Source organism: Asterias amurensis, chromosome 2, assembly GCF_032118995.1.
Source record: "Asterias amurensis chromosome 2, ASM3211899v1".
Taxonomy (NCBI): Eukaryota; Metazoa; Echinodermata; class Asteroidea; order Forcipulatida; family Asteriidae; genus Asterias; species Asterias amurensis.
In genome coordinates this window covers 28,078,292-28,103,800 of record NC_092649.1, presented here as the reverse complement: position 1 = coordinate 28,103,800, position 25,509 = coordinate 28,078,292, and the positions used below count along the sequence as shown (strand labels likewise).

Genomic DNA, 25,509 nt, shown 5'->3' with positions numbered 1-25,509 from the left:
ACTGCAGGGCTAGCAATTAAAAGGTGTTGGGTTCAAATCCTACCAAGCTAACCACTGATTTTTACAATGACTACAATAAGTATTGTCATCTAGTTACTGAATCACAATTTCTTGATTTGTGTAATTCATAAATATATATGTAAAACCAATGCTTGTATGAGAGAGATTGGCTGTTTTGAAATTGGCTTTTATATCCCCTTGTGGAAGTTTACAAAGTTCCCTTGACAGGAAATATCATCTGAACAAAGAAAACAATCAAACAAAGCATAACGACAATGGGGCTGGATCTGCAAATTAGTCTTGCTCAACTTTTATAAATGTCAATCAGTAATGACGATATGTTGCAGATATACAGGGACCCCAACGAGGCTGTCAAAACATGCTGATCCACACATCTGCTAGACTGACCCAGTATAAATCAGGTAACTCCAGTATAAATGTTATTGAAATGGACTTGAGACCACCATATATTTCTCTTTTATCACCACAACAGGTTTTACGAGGTTGGACTTTTCACTGGGACTGTGTCATTACTTGCTACCTCGTGTAAATCATAGAAACAATTTATGACATATGTTCATACCCAAGGATGAACAAGTCAGGCAATTATTCTCCAAGGATGATAATGCTAGGTAAGATTTCTGGAGAAAGTAATTTCCTTCAGGATACCTGGTGTAAAATAGTTTTACTGAAACAAGAAAAGCTTGAGCTTAAGGGAGGAAAGAAATAATGTTTTTATAGGGTACATGACAAAGACAATTTAAGGAGATCAGATAAGTTCAAACACAATCCAAAAGAACGGAAATAACAATTATGTCATAAAATGCTGAATGATTGAGAACAGTTTTAAAAGGGACAATAGAAAAAGTTCACAGGGTACCATGAGGGAAAGAAACAGCAATGGTGTGGAACAGTTGTAAGAGAAGTCAGTCGGCAGAGAAAGAGTGTTTTTATTTGGAGCTGGTTTGGTCTTTGGAAGCCAGTTAGTGGGATAGCATTTTGGGGGTGTATGGGAGCCAGTATGGGAGCCAGTTCCTGACTAACTGACAACCAATTTTCACTACAAAATCAAGAAAGACTTGCATGCCCAGTATTTCAAAATGCAAAGCAACAAAAAAAGTTTTTGGAACATTAGGACTACTAAATTTACTTTGAACCACGAGGAAAAGAAATATATGCCTAAACAAGAAGATACACTTCTTGTGACAGCAGAAATTTTCTCACAGTGGGGAGGAGGGTGATATCATGATTGTGTTACAGGAAAACTCAACCCATGTCAGATGTCTCCTTCACGCTCATTACTCAACAGGATCAGTGTGGCTACAACTGGAGTACAGCACCTGGTCTGCTCGGATATGACTAGGGCTTGGGAGCTTAGAGTTAGGGCAGGGATAAAAGCCCTTCGGGCAGTTGGGATTGGTGTAAGGAGAACTCAGAACTTTTCATTCAGTTGTTTCATTGGGGGATTTGATGATTAATGTATATTTCTAAACAGTCTCAACATCAGCTGAAACTGAAACTATGGAATTGTTTTGTTTTCTTTCTCTCAGATGAATGTTAGTCTAAAACCCAACTAATAGCGAATTATATGGGATTTGAGGCACTGTTGGTGATGTATCAATGTATATTTACTTGCTAGGTATATCATATTCTTTTGAGAACTTGTCTTGTTACTTATTCTATTACCGTGGACTCGTGGAGTAAATATTTAGGAATTTAAGAGACTTCTCTACAGCCGTGGAATAGATAATCAGAATTCGAGAGACTTCTCATGTATGTAAGGAGCTGTCCTGCGAATTCTGAAAATCTTCTTCTCGTAGTAGTACAGTATGAAGTCTCCTGCATTCCGAAAACTCTACTCCGCAGTAGTAAATATATAACAAGACAAGTTCAAAGAAGATGATTATACCCATGGTGTTTCCGCAAACCAAATTAACAACAAATTCCTGCTGGTGCCATATATCTGTTGGAAACAGTGCCTTGTATTTTCCGCTCTCTTCAAATCATATTCAACATGTTGATCATCAAATTAAGAAAAGTGAAAACATTTCCGCGACATGTTTTTCTTTCAAAGTAGGGGAAAGCGTAATTTCTGATAAGTGACAATCCATCAGTTTCAATTGATAACAAAATAAATGAGTAATCCAAACTTCGCTTGAGATTATCAAGAGATTTTGTTGGCATTAGTTGAAGTTGAACTCTTGGAAGGTGTACGCTTGATAATCAATCTTAAAATTAATGCCAATAACAACTTTTGGTTAGAAGACTACGGCATTAGCAGCCTTTGAAAGCATAAAGCATGTTGAGAAACATTTCACTTCAAAGTAATGTAATGTGGTTATGTAAAAAGATATCAGTTTATATGCCACCCAAATTGGAATGTGAAAAGTGTTAATGACAGTAACATTTCTAAGATTGTGTATTCCTATTGGGGATCATTCTTCCTGCCTTCCCATAATTAGGCCTAGACATATTCGCTCCAGATTTTTGATGGTATCTCAAAAAACGTGTCCACCTTTTAAAAATGAAAATTCCACATGTAAGTTTCATTGTTTACATCTACATTTATATAGGATTAAAACAGTTGTGTGATTCCAAAACCCTAAGGTACACTTTGCCTTAAAAAAAAAACACTTTTCCAAACGGTTCTTACTGGGGGTTGATCAAGCAAGATGAACTAACATATTTCCTTGTAGGTCAATGGGAAAAAATAGGAGGGGGGTGTGTGGATCTTTATGGGTCAGAAGACGATGATTGATGACCAAATGGAATCACGCTGACCATCATTTAAACTCACCATTCCTGTCACTTCTGGTATGTGGGTATCACATCTGCTGCGAGGAAATAGCACAGTGCCAGATAGTGGAGGAACTGAGATCTACCACGGTGGGAAATATTTTCAAGCAACTAAATAACATGACCTATAAAAGGGTTTTGATATCAAGTTTTGTGCACATGTTCGCGAATGATATGAATCCTATACTCAGTGGAATGAAGATGTATATGTTATGTGATTTACCTGTAGAAGTTTCAGCTTCATTAGTCCTCAAGTTTTTGAGAAAAAATAAGGAAAACCACAGAGTGATGTTTTTCAGGAGAGTCACGTAAAATACCAATTCTAGTAAATTCGTTGTAAGTGCTAAGTTAATTTTACTCTTTTCTCAAAAAACTACAGCGCCTCAAAAAGTAATATTTTAAGGTAAGCTTTCTACCAAGCTTGTTACTATATTGTATTAAAACTGTGTAAGTTTAATGTAAATTTGTGGACATTGTGTTTTGTGTCCTACAAAAATGTTAGCACTGGTCATGCTTTGGTAGAGGAAGAAGCCCAGGGGCTTTCAAATACTACACATGTGCAAATAATTGACTGTTAACACAACAGTTATGTAGGCTTGTATGTAGAATTTGTACACCATGTGCTTTCTCTTTTTTATATTTTTTAGAACAGACTTCCTCGAATGCCAGACTCAAAATGTCATCATGAGTGCTATTGCTAACAAAGACAGGGTGTGGGGAACTGTGTCGCCAGGAAGGGGGGGGTGTTCATGTATTCATGGGTGTGCAGGCCTGCGTGATACTTTACGGAGGTACTGGAGGCAATTACCCCCATGCCCCCTTTTCATTGCCTTGGTGCCCTTGAAATACTCCACTGGAAAGTTTAATTTCCTCATAAAATAGGATGCCCTTTACCATTACCAAGGAGAAGATGCCTTGGTGCCCCTGTCCTTTCTAAAACGTAGCATACAGGCCTTGATGCGATTGTACAAATAATTCAGAAATCTTTAGAAACAGCTGCTACGTACAATCATTAGGTATAGCAAAATTTCACCTACCAAATAAGGTTACAAGCCAAACTACCATGTCATAAATACAATTTAAGACTGATAATAGTGATATCCTGCTCATTTCTGCCTAGCAGAAAACCCTTGTTAAGCAATACTCTCTGCTTAGAGAACTCTCCCGAATTCCGAAAAATCTACTCCGCCATAGTAGAATATAAAACAAGACAAATTCTCAAAAGAACATAATCTAACTGACAAGTTATACACACATGGTGTTATCGCAAACCAAATATCAATTATTATTATTATTATTATTACATAAGATTAGTTTCTACATTGATCTGACCTAACCTCTTCAAAACTATCTTGCAAATATTGGAACGGGCATAGAGCTGATTAAATAAGAACAAAAAGTAGCTAAGCAAAACAAAACGGTGCTTACAAGAATAAGGTAACCAACCAAAAAAGCTAGTCACATGCACAACATGTGACTGGTAGCCTGCTTACTTTTGCTTAAACAGCAACATTTTTTAAAAGCACTTAATTTCTGCTTAAGCTGTCTCAATCACCGTACCTGATTACAAAATATATCTAACTCAATACGTTTTCATTCAACAAGTGAAGAAGAAAACAATTCTGAGCAAAGATAAAACCACGATTGCCCTAGATACAAGAAGGTAGGAGTGGCGCCAACAATAATTGCCAGCCTGTAGGGGGAAGTATTAGTCCATCAAAAGTACCCTAAACACTTTGTAAGACAAAATCCTTAGCCAAATAAACACCATCTTGAGAGGTGAAGAGGGCCATGGTAGTATAGAGAAGGTCAGAAGGACCTGATCAGTTGAAACAATAAACAAGATTGCAGAATCCTTGTCAAGGGACGATGATGCCACGGTTTGTCCTCAAAGGGCACAAGGAATATTGACAAAGAGTTTGGGTACATAAGGGAACAAAAAGGGGGGGACACTGACAACAAGGGGAGCAAAGAGAAGGTGGAAAGCCCTTTCCAATTCCACTCAGTATCTCTTATTTATCCCATTGGAGTACAGCCCTTGGGAGGCCCAGAAGTTTTGTTACCCCAAGGTTACCCAGCACACTTCCACACTGTCCACTTCCTTAGGTCCCTATTCCAGGGGGTTCTGGTTGCAGTTAAAAATACCACAGGGTTTGTACTGCTTATCCCTAGGACCAAAGCAAAGGGAGATATTCCCCAGGGTATGTCCGTTTGCCAGGGTAGACCAGGGGTAAAGAGATCCAACATAAAAGGGCCAAAAGTGTGAAAGGGCCTGCTGTTACTCCCCTGGGTCGCCCTCCAGAGATTAGAGTGGTGTGGAAAGGGCCGATTCAGAAGAGATTTTAACAAAAGGGGCAAGATGACCTCACCTCACCTCCTTTTAAGAGACCCTGGACACTACTGGTAATTGTCAAAGACCAATCTTCTCACTTGATGTATCCCAACATATGCATAAAATAACAAACCTGTGAAAATTTGAGCTCAATTGGTCGTCAAAGTTGTGAGATAATAATGAAAGAAAAAAACACCTTGTCACACGAAGTTGTGTGCTTTTATTAAATATGCTTGATTTCGATACCTCAAATTCTAAATCTGAGGTCTCGAAATCAAATTCGCAGAAAATAACTTCTTTCTTGAAAACTACGTCACCTCAGAGGGAGCCGTGTCTCACAATGTTTTATACTATTCAACCTTTCCCCATTACTCGTTACCAAGTAAGGTTTTATGCTAATAATTATTTTGAGAAATGCCCCTCCTTTAATGTAATCCACAAGGACGTTTCACTTTACCTATAAAATAAACTGTACCCTTAAAGGCAGTGGACACTATTGGTAATTACTCAAAATAATTATTAGCATAAAACATTACTTGGTAACGAGTAATGGGGAGCTGTTGATAGTATGAAACATTGTGACAAACGGCTCCCTCTGGAGTGACATAGTTTTTTTTTGAGAAAGAATCATTCACAGGTTTGTTATTTTGTGCATATGCATATGTTGAGATATACCAAGTGAGAAGACTGGTCTTTGACAATTACCAAAAGTGTCCAGTGTCTTTAACCTTTATACACAATTAATAATTTTGGAAAGTGGTACCTTAGCCCCTTCTTAGGGTATATGTAACTTCTGACCCCTCTTACTTGGATAGGGGTACAATTTTAATATCCATAGTGTAGGGATAACCAGTGTACCCTGTTGAGGGGTATAGTGAGGGATACACAATTATTAATTTTGGAAAGGGGTACGTTGCCCCTTCTTTGGGTAGAGGTACCTTCTGACCGCCTCTTAATTGGATAGGGGTACAACTCTATCTCTTTAGGCCAGGGATAAATATTATACCCTATTTAGGGTAACCTACTCTTATCTAAGTGACAGGTAAACCCTCTACCGGCCATGGCTGCCCCTAAATCGCATATTGTTAACCCTCTCACCAACACGCACAATAAAATTAAAAAACGCCATCGGGACATAGGGTGGAGTCTCCCCTGTTTCCTGCAAAAGGGCCACGGTGAAACAACACAAGAAACAAAGCCAAAGCAGTTAACTCCACGCTTAAAGTGCAGTGTTAAAAAGTAACTGGTTTCAAATTTCATTTTCACAAAGAGCCACATTTCTTTAATTTAAATATGGATTAAATACAGGGAAGGGCCTACAGCTCAATAATTGCATTTTGTATTTCATGAAGAGCCACACATTCCCAAACAGGCCTGATACTTCATGTAGCCTGTTGCCTGTAACCAAGAGAAAATGCCTTAATGCCCTTGCCCTTTCAAAAAATGAAGCATACAGGCCTTTATATAATTTTTTTTACCCTTACATGTGTGTTAACCACTGTAGGCCTATAGGCTATTCAGTACTTCCCCCCAAGTTGTAGTTTCATGTTGGTGGTCTTCACCATTATCCATAAGGGACTGTCAATGAATACACTTAATAGCACCATAAGGGCCTGGTATACTTTATTCTGATACTTATTCAGCAGTTTGTTTGATGGAATAGGCACCGGGGAACTGTCTCAAGTGTGCACTCAGATTGGATAAGAGTTCCTGGTGCCCTTCTTTACAGAGCAGGATCACTAGTGAAGTATAAAAAGTCCTTGTGGAAAAAACTCAAAATGAAGGAAGACCTGAACTGGAAGCACTGTTAATAGACTTCCAACACAGATTAAGGACCTGCTTTAAGGCATCAGTGCTGAACAGATTTGCATGATTGTGCTAGATTACAACTCACAAAAGGTTTGCTATGTTTTGTTGACTAATGTTGGCCCACAGCCTTATAATTGCAAGAATGAGAAAATAGCCAAATACACTTTCTTCCTTTTTTCACATTTTTTTATGGCACTACAAAGAAAACTGAGGCAATCAGCTGAATCATTGTATGCCTGTTTGAACCAAGTGAATGGTCATGGCACAAGATCTAAGACAGCTCCAGTTTTACTGAAAAGTTTGTGGTCTACCACTGGGGGTTGGGGTGTAAATTGCAAATGGATCCCCCCCCCCAAAAAAAAAAAAAAAAACACGAGTCATGCCTAAAAGAAACGAAACATACTAATCAGGCTGTTTGCTTGGAGGGAAAGGGTGAGGGGGGGGGGGTGGTTAACATTATTTCCCGTTCCAGTTTTTCAATTCCATTCTAAAAAAAAAACCATAGCCACTGGGTTAGGTACAATGGATCTACACAACTATCTTGAAAACATTGCTCTGTAATTCACATACTTTCTCAAAAACTTGACAATTAAAAATATTGAAGCTGAAACTTCCATGGGAAAATTATAATTACACACATCTTCGTTCACAGTGAGTGGGGATGCATGTCTTGGCCAAAAACTTTATCTACAACAGGTATCAAAACCCTTTACCCTAGTTAGTCATAGGCTTCCATATCAGATGTAGACAGAGACCCTATCACAACAAAAAGAAAGAAGACGGGAAAAGAAAAGAAAAAGGGAACAACATTGTTTGAGGGTGGGTAATGCAGTCTAGCAGCATGTTAGAATTACAGATAAGTTACGGTTGCGATCCCACCAGAAGAATTCGTAGACAAATAATCTATGCCAAATCTCAAAGTGTCTCATTACTCATTGTGAGGTCACTGCACCACAATAAATTGAGCGCACAGCTGCATTTTACTGACCCAGTTTCGATGAAAGTTTTAACATGACTACAGAAACACGAGAAATTTTTTTTAACTAAATTTCAAAGCACATCTTCTGTCATTGTTTCCCACGTCTAATTGCTTTCATTTAAATAGGGCATATTCAGGAAAATATATTTAAACAAAAAAAAAGACAGAAGAAACTTTGATATTCTTTGTGAATTAACATAAAAAAGGCCTGGAATTTCATCTTTAAGAGGGCAAGGCCATTTTCATTTGACAGTGGGCACTTCCATAGAAAAATCTATGTCACCTGGAAATAGATTTTTTTTTTCTTTCAAACATAAGAGTATATGCTTACGAACAATAAAACAATTTTTTTAGTAATTGTTTGTCACGATTTATATGTTTAAAAAATATATAAAGTTGTTTGGGGGCTGACTCCGCCTACCCCTTTTGTGACGTCAATCGAGGCAGACTTTGCCTGCAATGCGTATAGTAAACACACATGCAAAGTACATGTACGTCCAAGTCGTGAGTTGGTACATTTCAAAAAGTGTTTTTCTGCATTCAGCAGCAATACACCTGGTCGGCATTGCCGGAAAAAAAGATTTTTGTTGTTGAAATGTACAAACTCACGACTTGGTCCGTACATGTACTTTGCAATTGTGTTTACTCTACGCATTACAGGCAAAGTCTGCCTCGATTGACGTCACGAACAGCGCCCTCTCGGGTCGGGGTCTACTCTTAAATTTGTAAATAACATAAGAACCGATTTTTTAAAACCTTAGTTAACTGTTTATTCACATTCCACTCATCAAAACACATATATTAGTGACAAAAGCTTTATTTTGAAAAAATACCACTTCCAGGTGACTTTAAGTTTATGGGAAACTTTTGAAGGGGCACTTAGACCAATAGCAGGGGCAACAGTTGTTCCCTTCAGCCATAGGCTCCAGCCAACTCCCCCCACCAATCAAACAAAACCCATTTCATTTTTTAAAAACCACTTTCTGGTTTGTTTCCAGGTCAGAGGGATTTCAAAATATTTTGACATGACTTCCGCTCTTCTTTCAACAATGGTAACAAGTTGAGACTTCAGTCCCAGCTTAATCTGTCTTCCTCTCATGCCTAGATGACCGAATAGACCATAACAAGACAACAGTCTGACAACTGCCAAATCCCTTTAAAGGCACTAGACCATTTGGTAATTGTCAAAATCCAGCATTCTTACTTGGTGTATCTCAACATAAAATTACAACTCTGTGACTCAATTGGTCATCAAGTTTGCAAGAGAACAATGAAAGAGAAAACTACTTTGTTGCACAAATTTGTGTGCTTTCAGATGGATAATAAAAGACTCAGCTGACGTTTTTAATTTTTTGAGTGAAAAAACGATGCTACTTTAGAGGGAGCCATTTCTCACAATGTTTAATAACATCAACAGCTCTCCATTACTTATTATCAAGTAATCTTTAATGCTTACAATTATTTTGAGAAGTTACCATTAGTGTCCAGTGCCTTTAAAGTTGAACCTTTACACAAGTGAACCCCTCAATATGGGTTATGAGATATTTGAACTCTCTGTGGACCCTGTACTCTGCCCAAGGGCTAAAAAAACCATGACAGGTCCCATAAGAATCAGCTGGTTGACTGCTCACTTCTCATCAGGTGTTACAAGCTCAGAGCAAATGCTGTTGAAAACAAGAATCCTTGGCTCCATGGGACGAAGCCAAGACCTTTGATAACATCTTTGAGGGGAATATAATGGGACAAGGTTCTTTCAATATTGACCAGAAAATGGCTGAAGAGAGACACATCACATCCAGCTGGAAAAGTGTGATTTATTCATTAAAAAAATAACAATTTTTTTATTTATTCGTTAAACTTCAAATGTTGACCAGCAATTTACCTGGACTGTTTTAAGAGGAATATCACCTTCCTGAATTCCCACCTTCAGCTCCCCTTCCTCCCAGTTATTTTTCACATTTTAATGTGTTTCCTCTTATAATAGAACTTCCTACAAAGAATGGTTGTTAGCCTTGTTTGGGGCAGACTTGCATAACTTTTTTACAAATATATTTTAAATCCAGACTTTTTTTCTAACACCAAACTGAAGGAGTGTTTCCCACGTACACATGCACCCCACGTGTACATCTTGCCACACAGCAAGATGCTCACAGCTTCCCTCCTGAGAGTAAGCAATGTAATAATCAACCCAGCTTGATACAACCATTGGATCCACATGGACTTTATGGATGCCCCGTACGCTGTCTGAGAATGCGGCTTGGCTGGCGGCAAACCATCTTCCATTGACCTTTTCACACTGGTGTGATAAAAAGGCTAGGCCAGGGGAAACACCAGGCTCGTCAATGCATAAAATATCATATCATTCACTCAAAATTTTATGATTTATTCGTAGTATAATGAAGTGCTTCTGTTTGATGCTTTTTGTAATAATAAAGCAGCATAAAGGTTGAGCTGAGTTGAAGCATAGAGCAGAGATGCAACTTTGTAATTGCAAAAAAAGGGAGATGGCAGATCACATTTCACTTTTGTGCAGTGTTTTTCAGTGTCTATGATGGCACTGTTTGAAAAGAAAATGAGTATTAGCTGATAAGCTGAAAAGTTGCATGCCTGATAGAGAAAGTATCGTTTTTCTATATGGTTGAAGGTGGTTGAGGTAAACAAAAAAAAAACAAAAAAATTTGTAGCCTTCAAATGGGTGTAGCAATCCTGTTTTTGTCTCTCGCTCAAAATCAACGAAACCAAAGTGAAACAAAAAGTCTGGCTCCCCAATCCTATTCAATCAGTATCCATAATTGTATACACACACACAGGGACTTATGGTATTTGACTATTAAGAAGTAGGTCAAATCTTTGATGGGTTTTTGAACCTTTTCAATATTGACATTTCTGATTTATCTGACTGCAAACAAAACTGGAAATCAGATTAAAGATTAGGAAAATAAGTAGTCTTTCCATACACTTCTCTTATTGAAATACCTTCAGAAAAACAATGTCCAAAATTCAGAATAAAAAAATGGTCCAACCAAGAAGTATGGGTACAGAGTTGCCAAAGAATTTAATTCTCAACTTATACAAGACATTTTTCCAGGCCCATGAAAAAGAGAAGGGGGTAACAGACATGAAAGGCTTGTTTGCCCTACAGCTTCTATCTCCAAACACAAAACACTTTGACGTAACAAAATCTTCACAACCTTTCGCTCATTCGACTTTTTGAAATCTAACAGCCTACAAATTACTTGGGTGACTTCCATTCATAAAGCGATGAATTCCGCCAGCGGAAGTCAACAATGATTACAGCAATCGTATTCACTGTCCTTGATTTCTTTTGGATGGAGTTGTTGACTTTTTGTTGTCTTTTTTTTCTTTGATGAATGACTGGCCAATTATCTTTCTTGCCCACAAAGATCTGTTGAATCTTTCTCAATGCCTCGCAACAGTCAAGAAGTGTTAAAAGATAAATTCCACAGTCTTGTAAGAATGAAACAGGAGCCAAGCCACACCATGAAAGAAGACAATAATCTGAAAGTGAATGTACTACTGCCTCGGAAAAATCCAAAGCTCAAATACAAACAGAAATTGGTTCCTCAACCTTAACAGCAACTTGTGAAGAACCAGCAATAAATAACACAACAAATTTAAGCTTACCACCCACTTTCTGCTGAGCAAGAATTGTCCTGAGTTTAAATTTCCTGAGCAGCTTAAAGAAATCATTTCTGACTTTCCCAAATTAAAAGCATGTAAAGTATGTATAGCTGTTTCTTCTTGGAATGAAGTTTTTGGAGACATCTTTGAATCCTATTTTGAAAGTTTCTGAAATAGTTTTGATACATAACATTTTTGATTGAAATACAAACAAAAACAAAAACAACAACAACAACAACAGCCTTTTCTCCACTGAAATGCAAAGTCTTTACATGACTTCCAAAATGTTGTCTTGCATTGGTGCTGTCCATATCAGACTTGCAACCTAATGCTTGGAAACAACAAAAGTTTCTCAGCACACAACATTTTGTAAAGTGTTTCCAGAAAGTCAACAAGCTCGACACCGCATTAAACAAATATTATTTTTACCGAATAGCTGGCTCTAAACCTAATCTTTAACTGAGGCTCAACAAGACTATCTATAAATAGACCATATATAGAAACCAACAACTGAAGGATCCCATTCACAGTAATGATTTGCCTGAACGCATACTGTACACTCCTTAATAGGACTATGCCTTACTGTGTTTTTATGGTTTACATGCCCCACTTGCCTACAAACCAGCACAGAACGAGACACCCCTGCGCATACTGAACTTTCTGCACTATTACTAAATTGAATAAACTCAATTTAATGCAAAGGGAGCAAAAAACAAATTTGAATGAGTGAAATTCCAAAGCTTACCTTGCAAGTTTGAAAAAGGGACCTACAAACCAGCAGGGTTCCATTCACCATCGGAACAAAACAAATCTCAGATTAAGTAAAAATGCCAGGAAGTTCTGAAGATCCAAAACAACAAATCCAACAATTCCATAATCCCATCAGGTTTTTGAGAACAAAAAAACAAACAAACCGCTGACCTAAATCTTGTATAGAAACATTGAACATCCAGTTGCAAATGAGACTCCCATACCAAAGAAAGCTCTGAAACAATACTGGCAAGAGCACAAACCAAACAGCCCAATATCATTCATTTTTGATCGACTAGTTGTGAAGGTTCAACATGGTTCAACACAGCATAGAATACCACAGAGATGTTGGTTTAACTTTTACTCATAACCCCATACATAAAGTTGTGAGTACCAAAAACAGCCATGCCCTTGTAAAACATACATGCAAGTGTCTGAATGTATATAAACAAAGTGTAATTAATACATGGGTAAAATACTAGAGGTTCAGACTGTATCAGTTCATTGCAGGCATCAAGGAATAGGTTGCTAGATGACTTTTCATTGGTTACTGGCAGTCAAACAAGGGTGGAGTTAAAGTATGAGCCTGGCCAATGACTAATTACTTGGTAATCTGATCTAAATACAGATTTGCATAGTTCAAAGGTCACCCATTTTAAATTTTAAAAAATTATGCAGTGTGGCTCCCCCATGAAGGGAGAGCCACACGTGCGAGGGGGAGTGAGCAGCACTGGATGAAACAGCCTGCAGTTCGACTGGCCAATCAGCCTGGATCACCTACAAACTGTGGTGCATTACAGGCTGTTCCATCAGCTGGGTACAGAGGGTAGCCCCAGGGACCTTGAGATGAAGTATTGCAAGCAAGTGGAGCAGTCCTATTCGCTCCAATTATCACGAATAACTCAAGGCAAGCTGGGCTGAACTCTCAACAACCCTGTGCCACCCCCCCTTTCATAAGTGTACGTTCACATGAATGCATTGAAATTGATAAAACAACGAGATTGAGAGTACACTATATACTTCTATTTACATCAATAATTTATCAGGAGAAAGTTAGATCATCGCCCCCTAAAACATATCTCCCTTTGGTCCTATCTATAAATACATTAATATATTTAAATTTATTCAAAAAGGGAGGTACTATTCTCATGAATATGCAGCATTGCAGCATAGAGCACCAAGGATACCTCTGTTCATTTAACCACAATTTATTACTATTTCCTACACAAATTACATTTCTCTAATTGGATTAAACCTCATGCATGTCCTTCCCTCCATGAACATATTATTTCTTACACTAACAATAACATTACCAAAAAAATGTACACATCAATAATTTAATAGACATGAAAAATTATATGTCACACAGAAAACATAAAAAGTTGTGTTCACATCTGCAGCATATAAACATGAATGTCAAAGTTGAGCGATTTAGACATTCGTCTAGACATGAGCCAGGCCTATTATTCCTATTGATAAAGTAGACACAGTTTAATGTGTTAAAGAGTTAAGGCTAAACATGTACAAGTCAATTATGTAAAAAATAAACACAGCCAAGGTTATCTATTATTAACAGCTACCAATTTAACCACATGACTGCACAAGTCTACAATTTTCCTAGGAAGTGTATTGTGCACATACAAAAGTACCGAGGGAAAAATACACATGCCAAACTATGAAAACTCAAAGGACAAAATTCTACTGAAAACAAGCTCACAGAAGAAAAAGCGTGAGAAATCAGTAAAAAAAAAAAAGTCCAGCAGTAACCAAGAATGAATCATCTCACAATTGAATAAAACGAACAAAGTCCTTTTTGTAAAATGGCCTTCCACGTTTTAAAAACAACAACCGACTTATTCCGAATCCTGAACAATATTTTATTGTCGCTTTAAAGGGTTTTGATACCTCCTGCAGATCAAGTTTTGGGACATTTGTGTTTTGTGTTGTACAAAACAACCCAACCCCTTTAAAGTCAATCAACTTTAAATAGATAAGAGCAAGCTTAATCACATTTTTTTTTAATATTAAAAATAAAAAGGTAACAGGTGAAATCAATAGGCTGAAGAGTTGTGAAGGCTCGCCACAAACTTAATTTTCTCTGTGTGACTTGCACATTTTTGGACAGGTGCCACAACAAACTGACACAGCAGTGCACTGCGTGTGTTGAAGATCCCAATGTACTGTACATATAGGGCCATGGTTATAATACATTGAAATATTAAGTGGGCAAGACAAACTGATGATGACTCTAAACAAGTCCCTGCTAAATGCTCTAAGGTCTAATAAACATCGCAAAGGTTTCTGAGAAAGTCCAACAGATTTTTCCAATTAGAAAACACCTGATTAATGTGAACAAATCTTCCACATTTGCCCAGATAAGTCAAGAAAATGTTCAGGTAATGTTCTTGGATAGGTGAAAAAAGCCGCCCCAAGAATTACCTGTTGCAAACTGCTTACCAACCGAAAAAGGACTTATGGCATAGGCTTAAATGCAAAAATACGTTAATGGCCTGACGTTTCGACCCTAGCAGAGTCTTTCTCGAAGGCTAACAATATTTTCTGTTTTAGAGGATTTACAGACTCTCAAATAATAGAGGATAAGCCCCACTCCCCAACACCCTTTCAGAATCAAGACAACTCAGTATAAACAAAAGTGGAGCAGCAGGCTTTGATCCAGGTCTACAAATAATGGCTGCACTTTCAATTTCCTTGAATGCAACATTTTAACAATTTAGTACATTAACGGGAAAGAGAAACCTTTCACCATAAAAATACCATTGAGGAGTTTCCCAAACCCCAAATACCTTTTTGCTCCATGCTTTGAAGGAGGGGGGTAGATACTCAGCTGGAAAGAACTTCAGAATGAGTTCTGTGTCAACCATTAAACTCCCATTAAACCACAAAACCACAAAAGACAGCACTGGCTACTGTGCAACTGGGCCCCAGGGCAATCCCTAATAATACCTGGTCTCTCATTAGGGATTAGGGGGTTATAATAGGGCTGATCTCCCCTTATACAATGTGGTCAATTCCAGGAGAATTCAGAGGAAATAAACACCACTACATAAGAAAGATTTAACATGTTTATAAAAAAGCAAGGGAGGGCCTTTTTTCTTTTTTATTCTTTTTCAAAATGGCCGCCCAACAACACACAATTTTTAAGAGTACTGCTGGGCTGTTTTACACTTTTTTTTGTTAAAAGAAAAAAAGGAGGCACCCTTTAAAAATAAAGTGGGTTGCGATGCTAAATATTTTATTTGGCCTAAATAGTTATTTGGCCTAAACCAAAATGGATATTGCCAGGTTTTTTTCAAATGACTGAAAATAATTGATTTCGTAAGCATCGCTCTTGGGAGAGTCTGATGTTCTGACCAGAGTTTTAGAGTTAAATGTCCCGACTCATGTTTTGTTTAGGAATGCAAGCATCAAATCTCAAAAAAAGGAATCACAAAAAAAATGTTTAGGAGGAAGGGAATTCTAAGGAGAATCGGAAACCTTTGACTGCTGGTACCAAGGCCTAATTTTTATTCAAGCCCATGAGAAGACTGACAAAGGGAAAGGGGAACTATTGTCAACGATTAATTGTCACTGATCGTTTGTCGCCTGTCAACAAATCATTTGTCAAATCAAGTCTTAAATTGAGGTAACTCCAGGGTACTAGACAACTTCTCCCAAAAAAAGAGATAGTCACCAAATGAACATGCCCCCCCCCCAACAAATCTACCTCCATGCACCAACACAGCAAAAATACCAAACAAACTAAAAACTCGGATTCTGGAAAGCTACAAAGATCTGTTCTAAGTCAAAAGGGGCCGTCAAGCCTGATACTTCAACTGCTGAAAGGGCAAGGCAGTTTTTCTTTGGTAAATATTTCTACTGGCACATTTGAGAGGGCATCTATAGGTCTTTATGAAACATCATTCCTGGACATTGATGGTATTAGTAATTGCTTTCAAGCTCTGGTAATTCTGGTCAGCAGAGTGTGGGTTCGAGTCCCAGTCTGGACACTTGCGTCTTCATTATTGCTTTGACCTTAGGATGGTACGTAAAGCGCAAGTTCCATGTGCTGTGTAATGAACATACAATAATCCAGTTACACTTAAGGGGGTTTGTGTTTCTGACAGTGGCTGCTGACTGCGTGAAAGGCTTTAACAACCTGTCTTTCAAAAATAACAATTAGAGTCACCTGCAGCTAAAGCTCTTTATAAAAACTAGTTATTATGCCCCTACTTAATTTTTTTTCACAAATAACATTTTATAGCTCCATGGTTGAATTAACTTGATGTCAAATTAAGTGTTGACTTTCTGAGAGACCCTGCTAACAAAGTAAGACATATTTAAAAAACTGATCTGAAGGGGGACACCAAAACCTTATTTCTCTCTTTGCAGCAAGTCTTAGTACATTTTCTCAGAGCTTTTGTTCTATTAATTTGTGTTTTTCAGCAACAAAACAGTAGAAACCCCAGGAGGCCAGAGTGACCTCAAAACCTCAAGACCTTCAACCAACCAGGCACCTCATCCATCCAAGGTGTTTATTTGTGAAATCTCCTGGGGGCAGTCTTAATATTTGTTAGCATGAGTCAAGATGTTGGAGGGGGGGGGGGGGAAGAGTGTACTGAAGAGTAAATCACCTTTCAAAGAACAGGTCAATGAATTGCTCAAATTAACTTGGCTGGAAATAGGTTAGGAATCCAGATAACCTGCGACCATACAAAATAAACTAAACGTCAGGAGTGTTTACAATAACGAGAACCCAGTATATATAGGTCAATACATCTCCCATGTTAATTATAACCAAGTAACTTCAACCTTCGAGTTTGACCCCCAAAATAAGGGATAAAAATACAACGACAACATCAACAACAAACGGTGGAAATTAAGAGGATAAATGTAACACCTAGGGACACTTAAACATTGCCATTCTATAGTTATCCTTTACATGAAAACTGACTGACAACCTTTTCCAATCCTTTCAAAACAATATATACTTCAATTGCGTCAATCTCACCAAACTTAATTCTACAGACTTCCTCAAAAGGATTAACTCTGGCGTACCAAAACTCGATTTCAATATATTTTTGTGAAAGAAATCTTCACACGTCCGTGATTGATGGTTTCTCCTGGTTATTGGTTTCTGGTTGTCCTACTTAATTTCCAAGCCAAAACTTTATATTTCAACAGGAGAAGCAATCACAACATATCCGTTACAAACTACTGCTGTGCTCAGCCTACTGCTACTATTACATTCCAGCATAAATCTTACTTCAATTACAAGGTATAAGGCAGCAAAGAAACAGTAAATATGCTGACAGCTTGTCAGTGAGGTACAAAGGTCAACCAGGATATGGTGGAATAGAATGTTGGAGGTAAAAAAACACACCATGGTTTGCTTCCAACTTCCAAAAAAAACACTTGAATATGTGACGAATGTTTTCACTTTGATATGTAAAACGAATTCATGAGAAATTTCATCAAATTTTACTTGGAAAGAGATGAAGGCATGGCACTAAAACAAAATTCTTTTTGCCAGGTTAAGAGTCACCAAGGTGAAAATTATCTGAGAGATGAAATGCAAAACTGGTTCTCAAATGTCCCGAGAGGTTTGGTTTATCTCTGACGTGTCCTCAATTTAAGGACAATGTGAAGAATGTGAAATCTGATATGTAAGTACACCATCTGCCAATGGTGTATAATCCATTTGCACATTCTATGCACATAGCAATGAATAAAATATAAATAAAAAAATGGATACTCAAGCTCTGGACGGAGAAGGGATAAACAAAAAAGATGAACATTATAAGAATGGTGTCTGGAAAAAACAATTTAAGGGATGGGGAAGACTTGATCAACAAATTTAAAAAAATTATTTCGTCTCAGGTCACATTTTAAAAACATGACTTTTGTTCACTCAAAACTTTCTTGTGAATATGATTTCAGGATGCCTGATTTCTCCATGACTGATTGACCTTTAACTTTCACAGGTTGTAATTACCAATGTTGCCTGCATGCGATAAAGATATTTTGCACAGGCCCACTCAAGAAAGAAGTTGATTTATTCTCAAAACCTACAGGTGCAAACTTATGAAATTCCTCATGACTCAACCATTCAAGCCCTCAAAGTTGCTTTTGTTCCTAAACGATAACAAAACAAAAAGCTATGAAACCTACTGAACAAATATTTTCATTAAATTGCAGAATTTTTGGACGGATCTGCTGATATTTCCCACAAGTTGTAACTCATAACGGATATGGGGGATCCAAGTAGGCTAGCTAACAGGATATTCAATTGGTAACCCAGTGAAGACAAGTTATCCAATCCATTTCAAAGAGTTTGCAACAAATTTATGCTGACCAGGGCCAAGGGGAGAGCGGGAAACTTTGCTAAGCGAGAATGGTTTTGCTTTACAGAAACAGGCTTACCAGTGCTAATATGCCATGTATATTACATAACATCTGTAGCGGGTCCACATGCTTAGCGACTTGAGTGGGATCTATTTGATGTCGGGCAAAGCTGAGACAAGTTTACCATGCAATTTGGCAGCTGGTGCATCTGTAAACTGTTCTTAGGAAATTAAAGTTGGAAACATTTGAAGTAGAGACACCAGCTTGATATTTGCTTAGCGGAACAGGTAACACCATCTCCATATAGATGCTCAAATACTCTTCATGTCTAAGCTCAGCACAGTAACTACAGAACTATATATCTGCTAAGTGCTTCTTGCGTTTCTTTTAGTTTGCACAAAAAATAATTTAAAGATTTATGGAGGTGGTCTTAGTATTTGACAAAGTTGGACGGATATTTGGTGTTGGGTTCTGACACATTGAGAGGTTCCAGAGTTTGGAACGTTCCCCAAACGAGCAGATAAATGGATGTGATTTCCTTAGAGTAAGGTCTGGTGAGGATTGATTAAATGATACGATAGGGGAACATGTGTCAAATGGAATTACAGTGCCCAACGACAGATGAAAAAAGTGCACATGAATAGAAACTAAAATTGGAAATAAAATTTAACTGACACTAATCCCTGTTTTGGTGAACAAATTACTTGTTACCAGAACTTCTAATTTGAGTGAGAAAAGCCAAATGCAAAATTAAAGCAAAGATTGATTCTGTTTAGTTTTATTATAGAATTATATGGGTTTTTCTCCAAAGGAAGACCTGGAAAGCACAGAATATGAAGCGCTTATCACATATCAGGTACAGTGTATGGTAAAAACGAAATTTTCAAATCAAAATCGTCAAAACTGCAGGGTGGGTATTGAATATGGAAGCACGCATTCCGCAAAAATGACAGGGTGTACAATATGCATATATAAAAAAAAGATGCGGGCGGGTAGCAAATAAAATAAAAAGCGTTTATATTGGTTAATAGAGACGGCATCATCGACCAAGAAAGTTATGTACACATGACAACAAATCCAAAGTAGTAAATATAGGCAAATGAATAAATAAATATATTAATAAATACAAATTGCCCCAGTCCAAGGCCTGCTTGGAGTATACCATTGACTTTTTGGGTATGTTTTACCAGAGAGTGTCATTTACAAGAAAAAATTGTACATTGGTGAGCGATTAAATGCCTATGGGAATGGAATTCAGCCATCTTTATTGTGAGTCACTGTTAAACGCACAACTTTGCATAATGCGTAAATACCGCGTGTGGTACGCAGGAGTTTACTTACTCGCCCGATTGGCTTGTGAACTACTTGGCTACATTAAAAAAAAAACACTCGCAAAACTCAAAGACAAAACCTAAGTGGCCTGTAAAGATGACGTACAACAAGAACTATCTTTAACAGAGAGCAGGTTGATAAGCAGTCTGCTTGATTATGCAAATTAATTATCATTGTAATTATGTATATCACTGTTATTTAGATACATTAATTAGTTGTTAATTAGATGTTAAGCTAACAAAGAGCACATTGGCACAAAGTCTTGTATGAGGTAGGCTATACCATGTCATATCAATTTAAAATACAACAAAAGTGAAGGTCAAAGAAAAATTAATAATGTAATGATTTCAAAGTAACAGGCAGACAATTTTTGCACAGATAACTGTACAGACAAAGATGAACAAATACACACCCTTCTGTCCTGACACTAAAACAACTGGCCTTAAAGGCCTGGGGTCCAGTGTAAAATTCAAGCCCCGACATGATAGATCATTTACAAATCAGTCAAACCTCCGACTGTGAAAAACTTCATCAGTCCAGGGAGAATTTCAATTCTCAATTCTGTCAAAATATATTTTGCTGATAGAAACTCCAGGGGTGAGAGTTCACCAAACAGCTCAGAAACACAGGCACCAAATTTAAGAGGGTATGTTGAAATTATAGCATTTCCACCTCTTGGTGACCCCTTGAGTTATCCATTTCAGGGAGCTTTTTGTAAAATAGCAATCTCAATGCTCAATGCTCGTTAAAGCGCTGTTTCCACTACAACCAAGCAAATTCCTGTGGAATTTGAAACACACTGCAAAACCAATGATTGTTTCACAATTGAAACAAACTTCTGTTGAAGAATTAAAACTCAGAAAGCTGACCCCAGTTTCATCTTGCTGAACCCCAGTCCAAGCTGGGGAAGCTATTACCGGAAAGTGTCTATTTCCAAGGAGTTTGCACCAGGGTTAGAAAAACAAGTTGTTATAGGTCAATCAAATCAGTTTTTATAGGTCAAACAAATCATCCCGGGAATTTCTGAAAATTGTTTCTCAAGCATAAAAGGGGCTAAAATAGTATCAAAGAACATGGTTTCTTTGAGTAGGAAAAACCAGCTCCTTTTCTTTCCCCTAAATCTGTATTCAGATAAAAGTCACCTCCCTGAAGTTTCTGATAAAAAAACCACAATAAAATAGGCCTGGAAAACAGAAGACGCTGTGAATCAGCAGAAGGCCAATGCCTTCAAAGGACCACCATCTTCCAAAAGAAATGGCAGCGCTAGTTTTGACAATCAAAGTCTTCCAGCAACAACGTCAAATTCCATCCACATCCAAGCAATTCCTGTCAAATTGTTTCCCGTTACTACAACAAAATGTGAACTCTTTTTTTCCTTACAAAGATTCAAGCACATCAAATGGTCTTTCACTCCTGAAGAGTCGTTAAGGATTGGGATAAATACAGCTTTCACTTTGCCGATAACTCTATTCACTTTTTTTTATTTTTTTCAAAACTGAATAAAATAAAACATCAGAATCTCCCTACCCCATTCCACGCTCTTGAGTTCCACCTGGCTCTAGTTGCACAGGGCCTGGTGCCACACATGCTGGTATCCACTGGTCTTGATAGGATGTTGCAGGAGGCATCTGCGAGGGTGCGACCACTCCGAAGTCGGCACAAGACAAGCCGAGACTTGCTGCCTCCACCACATGATGCTGAGCACTGAGTAGATAAAAGGACAGTGGTGTCAATTTGGATGTTGATGTGAGTATAGATATTAAAAACTAGAAGATTCTCAGTTTTGGTTTAGAGACAGAATTTAGAAACTTGTTTGAGAACTTTATGATAGTAAATATTGAAGGAACAACATTTGAAATAAACATGCTGCAACACATATTGAAGAGTTCTTCGATACTTTCGGGGGAAACAAACCCCTTGATTTCAAAAGATCCTTTCAAACTATGAGCATATTTTATCTGCTCGTTGCAGACAGTTTGTTGCGGGCGCAAAAAAATCGCAGGTCTAACGGAACACTGGTACCTAGGGCCTATGGAGTGCGACTGGTGCCTAGGGCCAAAGGAACACTGGTGCTTAGGGCCTAAGAAACAGTGGTACCTAGGACCTGCAGACCACTGGTGCCTAGAACTTGTGGACCAGTGAGTTGTGCCTTGGACAAGCGGAGCACGGGTGCCAAGGGAGCACTGGTGCCCAGGGAGCACTGGTGCCCAGGGAGCACGGGTGCCCAGGGAGCACTGGTGCCTTAGCTTAGATTGGTCCTACCACTGACCTTAGACTCGAAACTTCAATTATTTATAAAATATACATTACTTCTGACTATAACAATTTTCAAAAAAAGTTCAAAAATACACAAAGACAAAAAGGAAATCAAATTTTTTTTGGACAAGCTATTATGCTTTATTCCTTATTCGTTTAAATAATGATTTGTCACTTTTTTGGCCCCCTCTTTGGGCTGGGGTGTACACTGACTCGACCCCTTACCTCCTAAACCCTACCCATTTTCAGTTTTCATTAACCCTAGATCTACCCATGAAGGTTCACAGGAATTGACATGAGTTTTTTTCCCCTGGAGGTCTTATACCCACCATCGCATGACAGAGGCTGGAAATCCTGACAGGGGTAATTCAATCAGAAAACCCATCAGTCTACAGCAGACCTCCTCCATTCAGAATTCCTAACCCCTTAAGGTATGAGATAACATGCCGACTCAAGACTTCATATGTAGGATAATTTAATTGTCCAGGCACCTTTAGGGTACTGGGTTTGGAGAATAACTTGTATTGAGGGGCTGGCATTGAGGTCTTATAGCATTGTTCCCTCTCTCTTCCTTCATGTTTTGTAAACTGTGTATAGTAGCAGAGAACTGTGTCTAGAAGCAGAGACTGTACTAAATATGGCATTCAACTCCTACCACTACTTAAAGGCACTGGACACATTTGGAAATTGTCAAAGTCCAGTTTTCTCACTTGGTGTATCAACAACATCAACATACATCAAATAACAAATCTGTGAAAGTTTTGGCAGAAGAAGTTGCAAGAAAATAATGAAAGAACAGATGCCTAAAGAAAGGCTGCAGGCCTGAAGAGAGAACTAAAACTCTTTCTCAAAAACTATTTTACTTCAGAGCATGGAGGTAGAAATAGAATTAGTCATTTCTCACCATAATTTAAACTGTCAACAGCTTTCCAGTGGTCGCTACAAAGTAAGTTTTTATACAAATGTATTGTGAGTAATTACCAAACGTGTCCGGTGCCTTTAAAGGTAGGGTCATCGTACCCCAAAAGTAACTTGGTTTAATGTCTATGATTATGACTTACACAAATCAAGAAATTGTGATTCAGTAACTAGATGGCAATACTTATTCCAAGTCATTGTGAAATCAGTGGTTAGCTTGAGGGAGTCAAACCCAAAACCTTGTAATTGCAAGTCCTGAAGTCTAACCACTTGACCACAGTGACGTTCTATTGTCATCTTGCTTAACAAGTATAGTGTCTAGCTGGTAAGACACTGCTCTAGCACTGCACAGGTCGTGGGTTTTAATCATACCTGAGTAATAAACATGTGACTTTTTTTCACAGAGCTCGGGAAAGTACTACATTGCTCAAACATACGGTGTATATGGGTAAAACCAAATTAATTCAGTATGAATTTGATGTTCTTGATTAAAGACAGTGGACACTATTGGTAATTGTCAAAGAACAGTCTTCTCATGCACTTGGTGTATCTCAACATATGCATAAAAAAACAAACCTGTGAAAGTTTGAGCTCAATCGGTCATCGAAGTTGCGAGATAATAATGAAAGAAAAAACACCCTTGTCACACGAAGTTGTGTGCGTTTAGAAAGCTAAACGCTAAAGTCTCAAAATCAAATTCGTGGAAAATAACTTCTTTCTCAAAAACTGTGTCACTTTAGAAGGAGCCGTTTCTCACAATGTTTTATCCCACCAACCTCTCCCCATTACTTGTCACCAAGTAAGGTTTTATGCTGATAATTATTTTGAGAAATTACCAATAGTGTCCACTGCCTTTAAAGAAAACATTGACATAGGCTACCTATGAAAATATTCCCCTTCATAATACAGATCTTGTACAGTTCCCTTATTCCATTCTGCCTGTAGTGTCAATACAATCTGTCCCAGGACCATCCCCTATGGTTGATGTTACTGGATCTGAGACTGACAAGAAGGTAGCGAGAGCATACAGCTCATTGTGATTCAACTGGACAGGTTATTGATGAGGGTCAGCTATTGGACCTCCACCTATAGAGTGAATGGTGGGATAGATGTGATGATATTTGTGCAACCCCCTCTGTGTTTAGTATGTGACTGAAGGGTAGGGTTACTGATCAACGTAGCCCCTTAGGGTGACAGTCAGATCTAGGAGAGACTGATCACTTATCTTCAAGACATTTAAAGGGAATATTGTGGTACTTTATCTCAGATATCAAACTACTCAATTTTGTTTTACACCAAACACAATAAACATTCAGCTCTGTGTTGAAGTGACTGACTGTGTTGAGGTTCCTTTGTTGTGTACACTTAATGAGAATCCTTTTTTTCAACTCTGAGTGGATGTGTCTAGGTCCACATTGTTTCAGGTCTTGACATTATGTGGACCTCTTTTGTTCATAGGTAGCGTCAGAAGACCCACACACTAATTCATGGCCAAGCGGTCTTGTGCACCTGACCCCAATTCCGAGTGTGGGTACGGTTTTGATCATTGCATTGTCCTTAAACAAAAACTATTGGTTCATCCTTCGGATGGGACATAGAGCCATAGCTCCTGTGAATTGTATACTTGCAGTTAAGGAGTCAAGTACACTTGTTGTTACGAGAAGGGGGATTAGTCTCCCTGTTTCTGGCATGGTTGGGTGCAGATTGCGCCGCATCACCTTGAAAACCGGCACAAGGTGCTACAGAAATGGGTCTCAAAACTTTGCCAGTAGACAAAGCGCTACATGAAAACTGAGTATTATAATTGTTTACTATTTTCTAATTCTAAAATTCATATTTGTTAGTTTGTTTGCTCATTCATCTAAAACTTGATAATAAAAAAATAAAAAGAGCTTCTGCGGACATAAACATTTAAACAGTGATTTCAAGAAAGAATGAGGAATAAGCTGAAAAAAATCACTGAGAAGTTTGATGCCTGCATTCTACTGACCGTCAAACATTAGATTTATTTTAAAAATAAAAAAACCTTTGCACATATTTTTTGCCGGTGCAGTTTAATCAGTGAATTTATTCACCTTCAACTGTGGACACTATTTTGAATCATTTAGTTTCTTTAACAATGGGAATGGCGCTAACCCATAATTGCTTCTCTTAAAACCAATGTGTATAAATTGGAACCTGAGAAAGAGTTGTGTTGATTAACCCCTGGGTGCTAATATCAGCAGCTTGAGGTTTTATGCTCTCGAGGGAGTTGAAAAATCGTGAGGAATGGTCTAAGTACGCCTGATTACAGGGATGGGAAATGTTGTAAAGTGCTTTGCTCTAGCTACTAGAATGTGCGCAATAGAAGAAC

At 38.0% G+C, this 25,509-nt stretch overlaps 1 protein-coding gene across 4 annotated transcripts in view; it reads right to left on the bottom strand.

Moving 5' to 3' along the window:
- Nucleotides 1-25,509, bottom strand: part of LOC139954555 (A disintegrin and metalloproteinase with thrombospondin motifs 9-like) — a 190,804-nt gene that overhangs the window by 20,208 nt on the left and 145,087 nt on the right. For all 4 annotated transcript variants that reach the window (XM_071954404.1, XM_071954405.1, XM_071954407.1 and 1 more), the window contains one exon: nt 21,510-21,686. In XM_071954404.1, the coding sequence (XP_071810505.1) occupies nt 21,510-21,686 (177 nt within the window). The remainder of the gene's footprint in view (nt 1-21,509; nt 21,687-25,509) is intronic.